This window comes from Dromiciops gliroides, chromosome 3 (genome assembly GCF_019393635.1).
Source record: "Dromiciops gliroides isolate mDroGli1 chromosome 3, mDroGli1.pri, whole genome shotgun sequence".
Lineage (NCBI taxonomy): Eukaryota > Metazoa > Chordata > Mammalia > Microbiotheria > Microbiotheriidae > Dromiciops > Dromiciops gliroides.
In genome coordinates, this window is record NC_057863.1 from 261,445,133 (window position 1) to 261,462,742 (window position 17,610).

The 17,610-nt window shown below is 34.9% G+C and overlaps 1 protein-coding gene across 1 annotated transcript; it reads left to right on the top strand.

The window, feature by feature from the left end:
* Window positions 1-12,767: 12,767 nt before the first annotated feature.
* LOC122751451 (keratin-associated protein 11-1) lies at window positions 12,768-13,501 on the top strand. The gene has a single exon (XM_043998509.1). It carries the CDS (start codon window positions 12,768-12,770, stop codon window positions 13,191-13,193), a length of 426 nt encoding a protein of 141 aa, XP_043854444.1. The 3' UTR covers window positions 13,194-13,501.
* The last annotated feature ends 4,109 nt before the right edge of the window (window positions 13,502-17,610 follow it).

The window sequence follows — 17,610 nt, forward strand, 5'->3', positions numbered from 1 at the left end:
TCAGTCGTTCCCCATTTAATGGTCACCCCCTCATCTTCCAGTTCTTTGCTACTGCAAAAAGGGCTGCTATAAAATGTATGGTACATATTTAATTAGTTGTCCTTATGACTAATCCCTTGCTTAATATGCCCTCCCTCTTTTTCACACCCACCTCCCCTTTCCTTCCTGTTACCCCATTAAAGTAAATGTCTTTCTGATTTTCCCTCCTTTGATCAGATGAGATTGAAGTTAAGATATCATCCACTCCCCCTGACACTTTTCTCCTTGTCTGTAAAAACTTCTAATTGTGCACCCAAATTGTGTGAGATAATCTTCCCCAACCTTCCTTCCTCCCCTACTGCAGTATGGGTCTTCTTTCCTATTCTTCTTCTAAAACCATCAAAACATAACAGAAACACTCTAAGGCCCTCTGTCAATTAAACTCCCTCTAGGACCTCTGATAATGATAAGAGGGGTCACACATAATCTCCAAATATTTGAATGAAGACAGTTTATTGTGATTTAATCCCTTGTGATTGTTCATTCATGGTTACCTTTTATGTTTGGCTTTATGGCTATATTGGTGCTTTAAAGTTTCCAAGAAGCTTTGGTCTTTTCATTAGGAATGCTTCGAAGCCTTCTATTTCATTAAAGATCCATTTTTTTTTTTTTGCCCTGTAGGAGTATACTCAGTTTTGCTGGGTAATTATTCTTGATTGTTGATTATTTGTCTTTTAGAATATTTTATGCTAATCTCTCTGCTCCATGAAAACAATGGCTGCTAATTCATGTGTGATCTTTGTTACAACTGTTTGCAACATCTCTGTAATATAATAAATGGTCAGTTTTGTAGAAGTTCCATGTAAATTAAAGAAATATCTTCTTTAGCTGTCCCATTTAGAAGGTATTACAAGTCTTGAACTCTAGTTCCTCCAGCAATTTATTCAATTCTATATTTCCCATTTTGCTTATCTTTCTGTCAAATGTAACCAAAACAGAGAGGGACATTGAAATAATTTGGCACTATTGTATTGCTGTCTACAAATTGTTGTAACTGAATTGGTATTTTCTTTATGAATTTAGATGCTAGGGCATTTGGAGCATATAAGTTTAAAATTGATATTCGTTTGTTGCCAATGATTCAGTATATTCTAGAAAGGTTTACCCCTTTTTATGTTCTAAATGTTTTTGTTTTGTATCATAGCACTACTGCAACTCCTGCTTTTTTTTATTCCATGTATATTTCTTATACACAAATATATTTCTTATAAGAAAAAGTCCTTCATCTGTACAATGAGCTGAAGAAGGAAATGGCAAAGTGTTCCAGAATCTTTGGGAAAAAACCCAACTCCAAAATAGGGTCACAAAGAGTCCAACACAACTGAAATGCCTGAACAACAAAAATAAGAAACAGATTATGGGGTTTTGTTTTCTTATTCAATATCTCAGTCTTTTCAATTGGATTGGATTGCTTAATCTGTTCAAACTTAAAGTTAGAAGAGACATGTTTATTTATTTTTTTCTATTTATCTGTAATATTGTTTTCCCCCAAATTATGATTTTCCCCTCCTCTAGAGAGACAGAGCACTGAGCCTGGATTCAGGAAGACCTGAATACAATCTGGCCTCAGAAATTTACTAGTTGAATGATCCTGGGCAAGTCACTTAACCTCAGTTTCCTCATCTGTTAAATGGGTAACCCCATAATAGCACCTACCTTCTATGGTTGTTGTGAGAATCAAATGAAACAATAATTATAAAGTTCTTAGCCCAGTGTCTGACCAATGGTAAGTATTATATAAATATTCACTATTGCTACTTTAAAATTTTTATTACTGTAAACACAGTACTATGTCTGTTCATTTATTTTAGCTTAATTTATTTTCCTTTTCTTTTCTAAATGTATTTCAAGATGTAGTAGTAAAGAAATGTCTTGGTTATTAAAAACAAATTCTGTAATGGGAGCCTCAATCCAACTTGAGATTTTATCAACAATCACTACATTACATCCAAGAGAGTTATTAAAAACATATTTAAAGTCTATTACTAAACCATATTCAAAGCTTGTGTATTTTGGCATCTGTATGGAAAGGCATCTGTGAATTTACAAATGGACCTGAAAGAAGCTTAGTAGTTGCCTATTTTCTCTAGGGAAAATGGAAAATATATAATTTAGGATCAATTCGGGACTTGAAGGAATAGTCATAAAAATGGTTCACACTTTCACTCCAAGGTAGAAAAAACAACTCTCTAACAAGATAGAGAATTATATATTTTATCTGATCCTTATAATGTCTCAAAACTTCTCCAGAATAGGTCTAATGCACCAGAGATAAAGAAATGTCATCTGTCTCCATGGTTTAGCATGCCAACAATCCAAAGTAAAACAAAACAAAACAAAACAAAACTCTATGAACTATCAGCAGAGAAAGTCAATATTTCCTAATCCCTAAATAGCAAACACTCAGCACATACTCTGCTGTTGATGCTCCCCACCACAAGGCTGTGCAAGTCAATTCACAGCTTATAACAGAATTCAATTTTATATCTTATCTTGTGTGCCCACCCCCTCCTCCCAGTGCAATAGAGATCTAAACTCCAGCGGGTATAAATTTGTTTAGACTGTGATAGCTGTATTGCAGCATTCTGAATGACAACAGAGCTCAGACAAAGCTGAGAAACAGAACTGGAGAAAACACATTCACACTGGTAACAATTCCAATCTATACCACTCCCACTCCTATATTCCCAATATGTCACTTCTCTGTACTGCTGGGCCAGAGAACTGAGAAAAAGAGGCAATGAGACAGGACATGTGTATTCATTCTATGTATAAACCTTCAAAAGTTAAATATTTTCTTAATTTCTTCTGTATCAAGAAGGTAGCAGCTTGGCCTAGATGACATTTAAGAGAACTTTCAACTCTTGAAATTCAATGATTCTTTGATTATGAAACTATTACTTTCATACATTGCAGGAACCAGAGAGACCTTCATAACAAAGTAATAGGCAACTTTTTCAGGTTCAGCTAAACAATAATAGTGACAAATCAGAGAATACAATCCAGCAAACTTTCTCATTGATTTCACCTTAACATAACTATAAATGAGTATCATAGAGTTAAACCTATTCATGAACACTCATGGATCAATCACATATTTCCTACTTTTCAAATGGAAGCAATCTAAGGAAGGCATCAGTGGAGAGGGGCAAGTGTTTGTGTTACACAAATATTTCAGGAAAATTCAATGTTCAATATCAAGAGGTTCTAGTAAGAAATATTAAGGCAATGGCAGGGATGAATTAATTACTACAAGTTGACAACCTTAGGAAATGACACCTTTCCAGATCATTTCCTCCCCTAATATTTTGCTTGGCAGAATAAAAAATGGTATTTTTTATTTAATTGAAGCTTTGGTAGAAAATAAAATCATGTAGTGGTGGTTGCTAGCTCTCTCATCTGTTATTCTTCTTTGTCCCAAGGAAGATGGCCCATTGCTTTCATTTAGCAACATTCTATAATTGCAACTGTGCATGGTGACTATAATCATCAAGGAGTTTTTCTTCATGACTACTGAAATGTGTCAAAGTAAATCTGGTTCAAAAACCTACAACAATTAATTATGGGTGACATTATTAGTTTTCTTATCACAGTCATCAGATTCTTGACAGTGTCTACCACATTGACATTCAATATAAGACAATTTGTTGACCACATCTTTTAGATGTGTTGTCATAAAAAAAAAAAAAGATTAGCTTGTCAGACTACTTCTAACTAGAAGCAAAAAGGCTACATTTGGAGTCAGAAGACCTGGGTTCTATAACTATTCTGCCACTTACTAGCTATATGATAAGTCCCTCAACCCTTATGGGTATTATTTCCTCATCTATAAAATGAAATAGTTGGGATAGATTACCTCTGAGGTAGAAGCCACTTCTTAACCCTATATTTGATATGATCCTATATTTAACAAAATCTCAGGTGAAAGAGATTTTAGATGTATATGTTGGTGAGTTGTATAATTTGTGGTTTTGACCCATTGCTGAACTCTTCTTTAACTTTGAGTTTACTGAATGATTATTCAACTGACTGGTTATAATTTCAAATCAAAATGATTTCTCTTGCTTAGGTTCTAATAGGTTAAAGAAAAAATATTGAAATGTTGAAGTAAGCAGCATAGCAAAGATTCATGCAAAATTGTCCATGTGTTCCATGCCCTCTGAACATAGATGTCTCTCAGGGCATCCTGGACCCTTATATTGGGCCCCAATAGTCAAGGTGTGGGGTAATGAAGGCCTGCATTGGAGTGGTAGCAATGTCAGAGGAGAGAAGGAAACATTTTTAAAGATGTGAGGGTGAAAGGGCTTAGTGAGGTTTTTTTCAGGATAGGGGAGAGATGAACCTGTTTTTAGGCAGTAGGGGATGAAACTATTGGGAGGAAGAGATTGAGAATAAGTGAAAGAGTGGGAATGACAGAGGTGGAAATCTATTATGTGAAACAGAGATGAAGGAAAAGTGAGTAGCATAAGGCATCTGAATGATCCATGAGGAAGAGGGAAGACAGAGTTCACAGAGAATGGCCTCATTTTTTTCTGTCAAATATGAAGCAAGGTTTTCAGCTGAGTGAGTGTGGACGGGGAAACATCAGAGGTTTGAAGAGGGATGAAAAAGTTTAGAAGAGTTGCTGTAGAGAGTGTGATAGTAAGCACATAAGGGAGATAGAGCAGAATTATTTAATAGCAGCAAGGACCCAGTTGAGAATATGTAACATGAATTTATAATAGAGTTAGTCAGAATGGGTCTGTGATTTTCTCTACCTTCTTCAGCAGCACAAATGTATATGCAGAGACATCGTGTGGTGGTAATGACCCAAAACTGAGGTTTGGCTGGGCCATATCAGTGATCTAATAATTGCTTCAACAAGGAGTCAAAATGGAGAGAGGAAGAAAGAGTGGCTGACTAGTGCAAGGGAGATGGCCTGGGAGAAAACTGAGGGTCAAGGGATTAGAGATCATAGTGTTGATGAAATATAGATTATATAAGGGAAGCCAGAGGGAGAGTTAAAAGGTCAGTGGATTAGATAAGGAGATTTAAGGATTCTTGAACATGGGCATAGTACATTCGTGGGTGATGGCAATATGAAGAGTTTAATCATCTTTGTGTGTGGCTAAAGTGAGGTGGAGAAATAGTTCATGGGAGGTGAACCTAGAGGAACTGAGTGGTTGGGACATTTGAAGAAGAATCAATACAATATGTATGCTGAAGTCCCTTACTGTGAGAAAGAAAAGAAAAATACTATGGGTTGTTTTTTTGTTTTGTTTGCAATTCCCTTGTTTCAGAATGTACCTCAAAATTTGGTTATAAGACTTAAAGACATATAGGGTGTCCTCTTCTCTTTATCTTATCTGAGGTAAAAGTTTCTGAGGTTTTTGCACTTAAGTATATGACTATGCTAATTAAACAAAACTCTTCTTTGTAATCTGGAAATTTAGTGTCTGAATCCTTTGCTGACTCCTAGAAAGGACTCTGGAAGCAATGTTGTAATGCAGTCTCATTTAAAATGAGATATGTTTTACCTTTTTTCCTCTTAGTATGATTATGATATTTGATTCTAAATAAAAAAGGTTTTGAAGAAAAATACAGTTTTAATTTGATCACTTCTCTAACCAGAAGTACAACTGGCCTTTTAATTATTCTGTACTGATTTCTGGATGCACATGGTATATGATGTCTAATTTCATAGACAAATGAATTGGTGGTGGTGTTGTTTCCCTATAAAAATAATTCAGAAATGCATTGAATAAATTAATATCATGTGACTGGCATGAAGATTTGTTTTAAGTCTCTGATTTAAGTTCTTTATATTGTGTTACCATATTTAATTTCTTGCATTATAAATAGATAATTTGATTCTAGGAGAAAAAATGTTATCTTGCCATTGTAAATGATTTAACAAAGCCAAATTATCTATTGAAATTACAAACTAAAATAGAAATTGGAATGGACTTTTGCTTCTGTGAGAAGAATTCTGAGGAATGTGGGGGAAACAGTTTATTATTTTTTAATATGATTTGAACCTAGCTTTATGTGGCTAGAAATTATCTAACCCAAAGTTTACCATAGAGGTTAGCCTGACTTCAGAAACTCTCTAGGAAAGCTGGAGACTACTGTAACAGAAAGCTTAGACCCCACCCAATGTTTATTTTAGGTTCTATCAGAACTTGCCTTTTGGCTTTGAGACAATATTATTGAATGTTTATACATGCCTGCTGATTATATTTATATGCATGTGTGTATAGATATAGATATCAGGCAAATTGTCTACATGGAGGGATATGATGAGCTACCCAGTGGGATGTTAAAAGCAGAGTCTGGAAGCAATCTGTTCCACCCCTTTCCTGTTGGGAGGAGAGAGTCAAAAGAGAATGAGTAGGGGGCGGCTAGGTGGTGCAGTAGATAAAGCACTGGCCCTGGATTCAGGAGTACCTGAGTTCAAATCCGGCCTCAGACACTTGATACTTACTAGCTGTGTGACCCTGGGCAAGTCACTTAACCCCAATTGCCCCACAAAAAAAAAAAAAGAGAGAGAATGAGTATCCAGTCAGCCTTTACTTCATAGTGACACTAGCTGGTTACAGAGAGGGTATTTTATTTATATTTATTTATAATAATTAAAAATATTAATGCTTTTTTATTTTACCTAGTTTTTAGAAAAACATTTGATAAAGATAATTATGCTATTGTGAAAAAAGATGACCAGATGAAGAATTGATAGTAATTCATTGGGCTGGTTCCAATAAGATTAAATTTGACAGGGATAAATAAATGTAAAGCCTTATACTACTGTATCTAGAAGTACATAAATACACATACATTTGTGGGGTGGGGGTCTAATGCTAAATATTTTTGGCTTTTAATAAGAAGAAACATTTTAAAGTTTTGAGTTCCAAATTCTATACCTCCTTCCCTCCTTCCTCTCCCCATTCCCCAAGGTGGCAAGCAATCAGATATGTTATACATATGCAATTATGTAAAACACTACAATATTAGTCAACTTGTATAAGAAAACTTGAATAAAAGACAAAATGAAAGTGAAAAATAGCATGCTTCAGTCTGTGTTCAATCAATATCAGTTCTTTTTTTTGGAGATAGTATGCTTCATCATTAGTCTTTTGGGATTGTCTTGGATCATTGTATTGCTGAAAATAGTTGTCATTCACAATTCTTCATCAAACAATATTGTCATCACTGTGCACAGCGTTCTCCTGGTTCTGCTCATTTCACTATTCATCACTTCATACATGTCTTTTGGAGCTTCCTTTAAACAGGTATGTTCCACCACAATCATATACCACAGTTTGTTTAGTTATTCCCCAATTGATGGTCATTCCTTTGGTTTCCAATTCTTAGCCACCACAAAAAGAGCTATTATAAATATTATTGTACAAATAAACCTTTTTCTCTTTGTTGCTAAGTCTTTGGGATAAAAACCTAGCCTTAGTATTGCTGAATCAAAGAAAATGCACCATTCTGTAGCCCTTTGGGCATAGTTCCAAATTGCTCTCCAAAATTTTTGGATCTGTTCACAACTCCACCAAGAGTAGATTAGTGTCCCAGTTTTCCAACATCCCCTCCAACATCCAATATTTTCCTTTTTTGTTATATTTGCCACTCTGATAGGTGTGAGGTGATACCTCAGTTATTTTAATTTTCTTTTCTCTGATCAATAGTGATTTAGAGAATTTTTATATGACTATAGATAGCTTTGATTTCTTTGTCTAAAAACCACCTGTTCAAATCCTTTGGCCATTTATTAATTGGGGAATGACTTGCATTTTAATACATTTGACTCAGTTCTCTATACATTTGAGAAATGAGGCCTATATCAGAGATATTTGTTTCAAAAATTCTTTTCTAGTTTTCTGCTTTCCTTATAACCTTGGTTACATTAATTTTGTTTGTACAAAAGCTTTTTAATTTGATAACCAAAATTATCTATTTTATATTTTGTTTTGCTCCCTCTTTCTGCTTTGGTCCTAAATTCTTCCTTTGTTCAGAAATCTGACAGAAAAACTATCCTATGCTCTCTTAATTTGCTTATGATATCACCTTTTATGTATAAATCATTTATCTATTTTGACCTTATTTTAGAATATGGTATGAGATCTTGATCTATACCTACTTTCTACTATATTGTTTTCCAGTTTTCCAGTGGTTTTTGCCAAATAATGAGTTTTTGTTCCAAAAGTTTTGATCTTTGGGTTTAGCATGTGCTAGATTACGATAGTCATTTACTATAATGTAATTTGTACCTATTCTATTCCACTGATCCCCCTTTCAATTTCTTATTCAGTAATGAATTGTTTTGATAATTGTCACTTTATAATACAGCTTGAGATGTGGTACTGCTGGGCCACCTTCTTTTGCATTTTTATCATTGATTCCCTTGATATCCTTGAGCTTTTGTTCTTCCAGATGAATTTTATTTTTTTCTAGATGTATAAAAGATTTTTGATAGTTTGATTGGTATGGCACTAAATAAATTAGGTGGGATTGTCATTTTTATTATATTGGCTTGGCCTACCCATGAGCAATTAATATTTTTCTAATTGTTTAGGCCTGACGTTAATTATATGCACATATATTTAGGGGAAAAGGGAAATGCTTGTGGTCCTCAGTATTATCAGAAATAGGACAACCTTAAAGCACCAACTTTAGGAAAGAAGTTGTGTTTCAATTTGTTGAAGTTTATAGATCAAATGGACCAAGTGTTCATAGCATTTCATTAAGGAAAAAAAATAAAGCCTGTAGTGTGTTCTAATTCATGTATTAAAGTTCCAGTTTTCATATTAGACCAGAGAATACTAATGACAATATGTTAGGGTTTTGTTTTTTACTAAAATTTCAATTCATTTAAAAAAAATAAAAGTTTATTATATATCTTATTTTGTGAGCTGTTCTTAAATAGAAGATTTTTTTCCTGTTTCAGATTTTTTCTGATAACACCAGGGGACAAAAGGGACCTATTTTTAAAAGTCTGATTGTTCCTATAGCATATTGTCATTATCCATGTCATGTACCAGATTCAGATAGAAATAGTAAGTAATGTATGAAAACTGAAATTATTTGAACTTTCAGATGAACATTTTGTTGTTGATTAGTCATTTAGTCATGCCTGACTCTTCGTGACCCCGTAAACCATACTATTCATGGATTTTTTTGGCAAAAATGCTGGCATGGTTTGCTACTTCCTTTTCTAGTGGTTTAAAGCAAACAGAGGTTAACTGACCTGCTCAAGGTCACATATCTAATTAAGTGTTTGAGGCCAAATTTGAACTCAGGTCTTTTTTACTCCAAGCCCAAAACTCTATCCACTGAGCTATCTAGTTGCCTTCAGATGACTTCCAGGTAGTCTAATTTGATGTTTTTCCTATAGCTCTATTTTTTATAAAATTAGCTCCATAAGGTCTACACTAGCTTTCATCACATGTATTAACTACTGGAAGGCCAATTTGATTAGATCTGTCAGGTTCTACTAAATCATACTGAGTCTTATTGCTAGAAGGTTTAAACAACATTTAAGCATCATTGAGGTGTATGAAGTGTTCAGGGAGCACTAGAACCTCTGGTGTAAAGGCTTGTCAAGCCCTTTTCAGGACTGCTCATCCACCTTTTGGGTCCATATGGCACTCAACTCTTCCCTGTGGCTCCAAGAAGCTGAAGCATGCACAGACAGCAGTCATACCCTGGTAAACCCTCTCATCAGCTGTGCTAAACCAGGTTGAGGGTAACCAGGAGGCCTCAAACCCATGGGTAAGTGGAAGGACATGTGAAGACTTCTCCAAGTGGAAGAGGCAGATGAAAACAATTTATTCCAACAGAAATGAAGATGACTGAAGAAGGCACGATGGAGAGCTTAGAATTTGATCAGAAATTGAAGATGCCAAGGTCATCCAATGCATCCCAAGCCATCGCCAGTCATCCTGATTTTTGTCTTGCCATTGGACTTCAATGACTCAGGAAGAGAGAGTGAGGAGGATGACTGTGCAACTCTGTTTCACTTGGATCCAATTTACATACAAGTCAAGACATTACCCCATGATGTCATTGGTTGTCCTTGAAAATGTAGGACAAACAAAAACAAGCAGCTGTGCCTGGGGAACCTCTGTACTTCAAGTGGTATCTAGAAAGTGGATCTAGTAAGAGGAACAACTATTCAAAACTGTTCTGGGAAGAAGGTCTATTCCAGATGTTATTAACAACTGATATTCTAAGTTGAGGATACCAGGATACTTTGTCAACATTGGTCTAGGACAAAAATATTTGGCACAGAATTTCCAAAGTAAAACTGTTTCCCAGAACCAAATGACTTCCTGGGACAGTTAAACCCAAGAGGACAGAAAAAGAAATATGTAATTTAAATGGATATTTGGGGTTGGGTACAAGGAATGGGCTGGATCAAAGAATTATGATATGCCAACACTTGCTATTATTATATTGCTTTTGTTTTGCTGTTGTATTCAATGCTGTCCAAGATTTATATGTGCCTGTAGAAATGCTTGTCAGAGAATTTGTTCTGAGGCATCCTGCTAGGAGTTTGACAGGATATATAAGAATATGGACACAGATCTGATTTTCCTTTCTATTTGGATCCAGTACGACCATTTTATTTATAAGGAAAATCACATATTCAACTAAGACTTCTCATACTGTAGAATTTAGCTAAGACCTCCAGCATTTAACTGGTTAGGGGTAAAAGAATTTCTGACTCTGTTTTAATATAAGCAATAGTTCCACTAAATTCCAGACTAATTCCTTTCAATGTTGTTGATCAATTTACAACTTGCTCTGATGTAATTTTTTTCTTCTGTTATCTTTTGACATGTAAACCTCTTTGCTCTTCATTGGCCTGCTATAACATTTTTAAATGTATCTTTTAAATGTTCCCTTTATCATTTGTTAGATGTAATTTCTAACTGTAGCTTTATTCCTCTTGTATATATATATATATATGTGTGTGTGTGTGTGTGTGTGTGTGTGTATATATATATATATATATATATATAAGACTTATGAAAACTTTATCTGGTGCTCAATGGACATTTTTAGAAACCCCGAAGGTGCTCCAAACATATATAATAAAGACCAGTTCTTAAAATGCCTCTATGCTGATAAGTGTGATAGGTAGCAGGCTCTATCAATGAATCAATCCTTAGATAGTTCCATAACAGAAATTTAACTTTTATTTTGTAGCAAATAACCAAAATATTTTGAAAGCAAGGAAAAAGTTAGCATAGCAGCTCAGGCAGGAGACAAAGTTAATCTGCATCCAAGAAGGCAACTACATTCTTAGATTCAGAACAGCAGGAAGAAATGAGAAAGAAAAATATTCCATTCTTACAATTCTTTTTCACAAGACTGGATGATGGATTTTTAAAGATAAGACCCATGTTGAGATGTTTTGAAATTTTGAGAAAAGTGGGTCTTGAAGTATATCTAGTAGATAGGAAGATTTTCTGCCCTTGCTGCAATTTGGGCCCTTAAAAAGGCCATGTTATTTTAGGTTCTCAGGTCCTTATTTGCTGTTATTCCTTTTTTCTCTCTGAATTGTAGATCAAGCCCACCAATATCTGTGAGAATAAAAACAAAGAAAGCTGCCATGCACATACCATCCTTATTATTTCCTAAATCCCTCTGAAATGAAAGAATATGCTGGGAGCAGGTGATACACTCATCTACACACCCAGATCTTGGTTCTGAGTTTGTTAAGTGTGTGTTGTGAGATTGCATAATGATGTTGCAAGGTCAGTGTTATGGCAGCACTATGATGACACTGTCTCAATTAATTTCTTCATGTTTAAAATACTTTGTATCTTCCAATTGGAGGTGTGGCAAATAAGTACTTTTTCAGCAATATTTGTTTCTTGGGACAAAGGAACTAGATCTATTCAAACTATAATTATAACAATTTAAAGATCCATTTGGCCTACTCAGATCACATACAAATAATTTTTCTGAATTATTTCTACTTTTAGTTACTAGATTAAAAGTTTATGATAGGTTATTAAAAGGAGTCTTAGTTACAAATGCAGTTTCATGGAACTTGCATATAAATTGCATTGTATCATGAACACACGCTAAGCTTGTATTATCCTCTACATTCTCCCCTAAATGTCTTACTTCTAGTAGGTTAAACAAAATAGCTTTCTTGGTTGATATTAAAAGCCAGAATCTACTTGAGAGACTTACCTTTATATATTTTCCTAGTACATATTGAGTTACCAAGAGGATATAATTTCTACTACAAGTTCCATTAGTTCTAGAACAATGACTAGTTATAGCATATTTAAAATGTACAAATGATATGGTTCTTGTGCATAATTACTCCCAGTCAGAAAGGAGAGAGTATGTAATCATAGGTCCATGGCACTCTTGGGAGTACAGTCATATTGATGAATAAGAGTATTATGAGAAGAAATTTGGATCTAAATGACCTAAGCTTTGAAGCTCTATAAACGTCTGGTTCTTGGAACAAAGTTCAATACAGAAGACTCATAGTTATTAACCAAACTACTAAACTTTCTTTATGAGTGTTAGTACAGGCAATTAATCCATAGATTAATGTGGTGTTGTAAGGCAAATTCTTTTGAGCTATGAGAAAGAAGAGAAGGCTGAATAATATGCTCCACCCATTAGCAAGGAAGTATAAAAGCCCTAGTGCAAATGGTGGCATTCACATTTGGGGTGCTTATTCTTCATAACCAAACCAAACCTTCTCTTCTGACACCATGCAGTACAATTGCTCCTCAAGAAACTACTTACCTAGGTTTCGCGGAGAACAATGCAATGTTCCAGCTGTCTCTGCTGTGTCAAGGGAGGCAGAGTGCCAGAATGGTATCTATTTACCCAGTTCCTTCCAAGGTAGTTCTTGGCTCCTAAATCACTGTCAAGAAACCTGCTGTGAGCCCACAAGCTGCCAGCCAAGTTGCTATCCAAATGTTACCTGCACCTCTGGAACTAGCCAAGTAGTTTCCAGCCAACAAACATCTTGCTATGCCTCCAAGCCCTTCCAGGCTTCCTTCAGTCGACCATGCACCTTTGTCTCCAATAGCTGCCGACCATTTGGTGGTGTCTCCAGTGTCTACCAGCCAACCTGCAGCATCACCAGGACATATGAACGGCCTTGTGTATCTAGCTGTCGCCCAACTTGCTGAGTATTCGAGACCTAATGAGCGAGACCCATCAATTGTGTTTTTAGGATCTGCCTGCATGCTACCCAATCTACAACTGATTATTAACTGCTGACCTTTGCTTGAACTGCTTCTGACTACCAGCTATCCACAAACTACCCTTGGTTACCTAGGATTTTCTTGGCCAAGTGAAGCTTTCCTTAAAGGCTGATCATCAAATCTATATAATCTTCAAATATTTTCAGACATTCTCCATGTAAGCACATGTTTTAATGATTTTGACATTTCAAGCTTACTTTACTTCTCTTGCTTCAGTGTCTTGCTGTGTATTTCTGAATAAAATTGCATTAATTGTCACTGCAAACAGTCTCACTGTAGTTCTTTATCGATATCATCTGTGCTTATATGTATGGTTAACAAATTACCATGTGCCAGTAAGTACCTGCCTTTCTGAGAAAGTAGTATACACTCAATTGACACTTTGGGTTTTTTGATTGATTGAAGCATGTGAGCTACAGAACAACTTTTTTGCTCTGAACAGCCTGAATTATGTGGCATGGTGAGGATGTGTGATTATATTGAAAGGACTCTTGCCTTTTAATGTCTCTATTTCTTGGCTTTAGGTCACCAAGTTTGGTTGAATAATAAAGGTGATGTTGAGGGCATTTGGAGAGTCGAAGAATTGTCTAATCATTTGGCCACAATGGGACTCCCCCCAGGATGGTAAAAGAAAAACTCTTGGATATCAAGGCTTTGAAATTTATCCCATCAAAGAGATCAGCTAAAACTCTGTAAAATGCCCATGTAGAAGAGCTTCTTTAATTAGATATATTAACCTTTCAAGAACATGATCCCAACGTTAAAAATTTCTGTTTTAAAAATGGAAAAGAACTTGCATGAAATGATGAAGAGTGAGGTGAACAGAACCAAAAGGACATTGTATACAGTGACAGCAGTATTGTTTTAAGAATGACTTAGAGTGGCTAAGTCATTTTGACTATTATAAATGCACGGTTTAAAAATAAAGGACATATGAAGAAAGATGTTATCTGTATCCAGAGAAAGAACTGATTAATAAAAGTATATATAGAATAGTTTTATATGTGTGTGTGTATATGTATATATACATAGTGTGTGTGTGTGATAGTAACCATCTTGGGGTAGGGAAGGGAAGAAAAAAGGGGAAAAAAGAAATTTACATAACGTTGTTGTATGTTTGGAAAGAATAGCAAGATGTACATGGTACATGAAACATGAAGTTTCATATGCAATCATCTTTTTTATCATATTATTAAAGAAATGATCATTTTATTCTGTGAATTGAAAATAACAAATTTGTTATTAAAAATTTTAATGGGCAGCTTGTTCTGTGCTAGCCAGGGGATATCTGGCAACATATTGGATTATTTAATGCAGTTTGGTTACATTTTTGTTCTCACTTCACTGGGACTTAAAGTTTAGATGCTATAATGGTAACCTGAAGTATTAAAATGACAACTCTTTTAAAAAAAGAACAGTAAGAAAAAAATTTCTTTTTCAATTTCTACCAGATAAGAATACTATATGAAAATAGACCCCATATTTCCTCCTCAGAAGTGAATTAGTAAGTGCTAGAAATTATCATTTTTTAATATAATTCTCACTATATGTGTGTGTGTGTGTGTGTGTGTATCCAATTCTTTTTCTGAAACACTAATTTCCCATTAACAGTTGCCTAATAGACATTCCACACTATATGTCCAAAACAGAATTTGTTATATTTGTTCCAAACCCATCCAGCCAAGGCAGCTAGGTGGTGTGCTGGATAGAAAGCCAGGTCTGTTGTTTGGAAGACCTGAGTTAAAATCTGCCTTCAGACACTTAGCTGTGTCACCATCAGTCAAATCACTTAACCTCTGCTTGCCTTAGTTTCCACAACTGTAAAATGGAGATAATAATAGCACCTACATTACAGAGTGGTTGTAAGAATAAAGTAAGACAATATTTGTAAAGTGCTTAGAATAGTGCCTGACACATGGTAAGTGCTATATAAATGAAAGCTATTATTATTAATTATTGTCATCATCATCATCACAGTATTACTCATATTCCAAATTTCCCTATTTCTGTCAAGTACATCACTAGTCTTTCAGTGAATCAGGTTTAAAATCCTAGAATCCTGGGTGGGGGGTGGGTTGCGAATTTGGGCTCTAAAGACCATCTGCATTAATATAAAATGTTAAATTAATTGAACAATGTTATAGATATTTCTCTTAACAATATAACTACCTTATCAGTTTTACCCATGCAATGATTTGATTAGTTAAATCTAACCCTTAGTACTATAATTAGATCAAGTACATTGTTAAATCATATATTCTTGGCAATATCATGAATGATGAGAGCACATTACTCTAAGGAGGCCATGGAATTAACAGAATGGCACAAGAGGTATAAAATCTTTTACATAGAACAAATTCCCTGAAAATTATAATGCACCAAATGGAAATTAATATTTTCCTTAGACAAAAAGAAATATTTAAACAAAGTCAAAAGAATGAAAAAAAAAACAGAAGAAAATGTAAAGTATCTCATAGCAAAAATAACTGACCTGGAAAACAGATTGAGGAGTGATCATTTAAGAATTATTGGACTACCTGAAATCCATGGACAAAACAAAGGAACCTAGAAACCTTATTTGAAGCAATCATAAAAGAAAACTGCCCATATCTCCTAGCACTACAAGGAAAAGTAGAAATAGAAAAAATCTGCCAATTACCTTCTGAAAGAAACACCACAATGAAAACTTCCAGGAACATTATAGCCAAAATCCAATGCTTTCCAATCAAAGAAAAAATACTCCAAGCAGCCAGTAAAAGAATTAAAGTTCTCATGAGCCACATTCAGGATCATACACAACCACCATTATGAAGGAATGGAAAGTTTGGAATATCATATTTCAGAAGGCAAATAATATAGGTTTATAGCCACAAATAACTTACCCAACAAAATTGAGTATAATCCTGCTGGCGCGGGGGGGGGGGGGAATGGATCTTTAAAGAAATAGATGACTAATAAAAAGAACAGAACTGCAAAGAAACTTTGACATTCAAACAACAGGAGTTAAAAGAAACATAAAAATGTAAATATGAATAAACAGTGATTAGATACTAAACAAAGATACTTACACTTTAATAGGAGATGACATATGTGTCCTTTCTGAACTAGATCATCATCAAGGGTCAAAACCAAATCTAGTTCATACAGAAGGCCTGGAAATTGTTCTGTCTTGATGATCTTAAAAGAAGAATGAAAAGAGAGGGGAAGAGGAATACACTGGAATGGGAGAGAGAAAGGAAGGAAAGGGAAACTGACTTCACATAAATTGGCATGTACAAGTAGAAATCGGTACAAAAGAGGAGGAAGGGGTTGGGGGAGCAGATAACAATTGTACCTCACTTTCACCTGAACTTTTCAAAGGAGAAAGGAATACATGAATACAGAAATATATTTCATTCAAAAGGGAAATAACAGGGAAAGAGAAGAGAGAGAGGGAAATGAGGGAGGGTAGATTAAGATAGGGATTAGTCTTAAGCAAAACAAACTCTAAAGAGGCACAAAAAATACTTTCAGCTCTTTTTGAGGTGGCAGAAGAATGGGAATCTGGTTTCAGGTCAGGGTGCTCATCAACTGGGCAATGGCTGAACAAGTTATAGTATATAAACGTGATAGAATAATATTTTGCTATAAGAAATGATGAAGAGGGTAATTACTAAAAAAATAACCTGAGAAGACATTTGTGAACTGATGATGCAAAGTGAAGTGAACAGACCCAGGAGAACAATTCATACAGTGACAACAATATTGTAAAGACAAACAACTTTAAAAAGTTTAGGAACTCTGATTAGAGTACTGAGCAATCACACTTTCAGAAGACTAAGGATGAAATATACTATCCACTTCCTGATAGAGAGGTGAAAATCTAAGAGCAGAGAATAAGATGTGTGTGTGTGTGTGTGTTCCTTTTGACATGGCCAATGTGGAAATATATTTTGCTTGACTCGACATACTTGTAACAGGGATTTTGCTTTTCTTTCCCAACTGGAGGGTGAGGTAGAATGGAAACAAGAGAGAAGCCTGATTTATGCTTAATGAAATAAGCTAAGGAAAAAAAAAAGAACTCCCTATTCTTAAAATCTGACCATTAATCATTTGGGCAATGGCTCTTGTTCTTATATTTGAAGCAGCTTATTATATATTTTGGAAAAGAAACCTTTTTCAAAGAAACTTGTGAAAATTTACCCCCAGTTAGTTTTCTTTCTAAGTGTAACTGCATTACTGTGTGTATGCAAACACTTTTTATTTTTATGTAATCATAATTATTAATTTATTTTCTATTATCCTCTCTATTCATTGTTTCAGCATGGAGTCTTCCACTGTCTATAGATATGAAAGGTAACTT

Excerpts from the sequence above, each read along its gene's own strand:
- LOC122751451 (XM_043998509.1), top strand. The coding sequence starts at position 12,768 with ATGCAGTACAATTGCTCCTCAAGAAACTACTTACCTAGGTTTCGCGGA.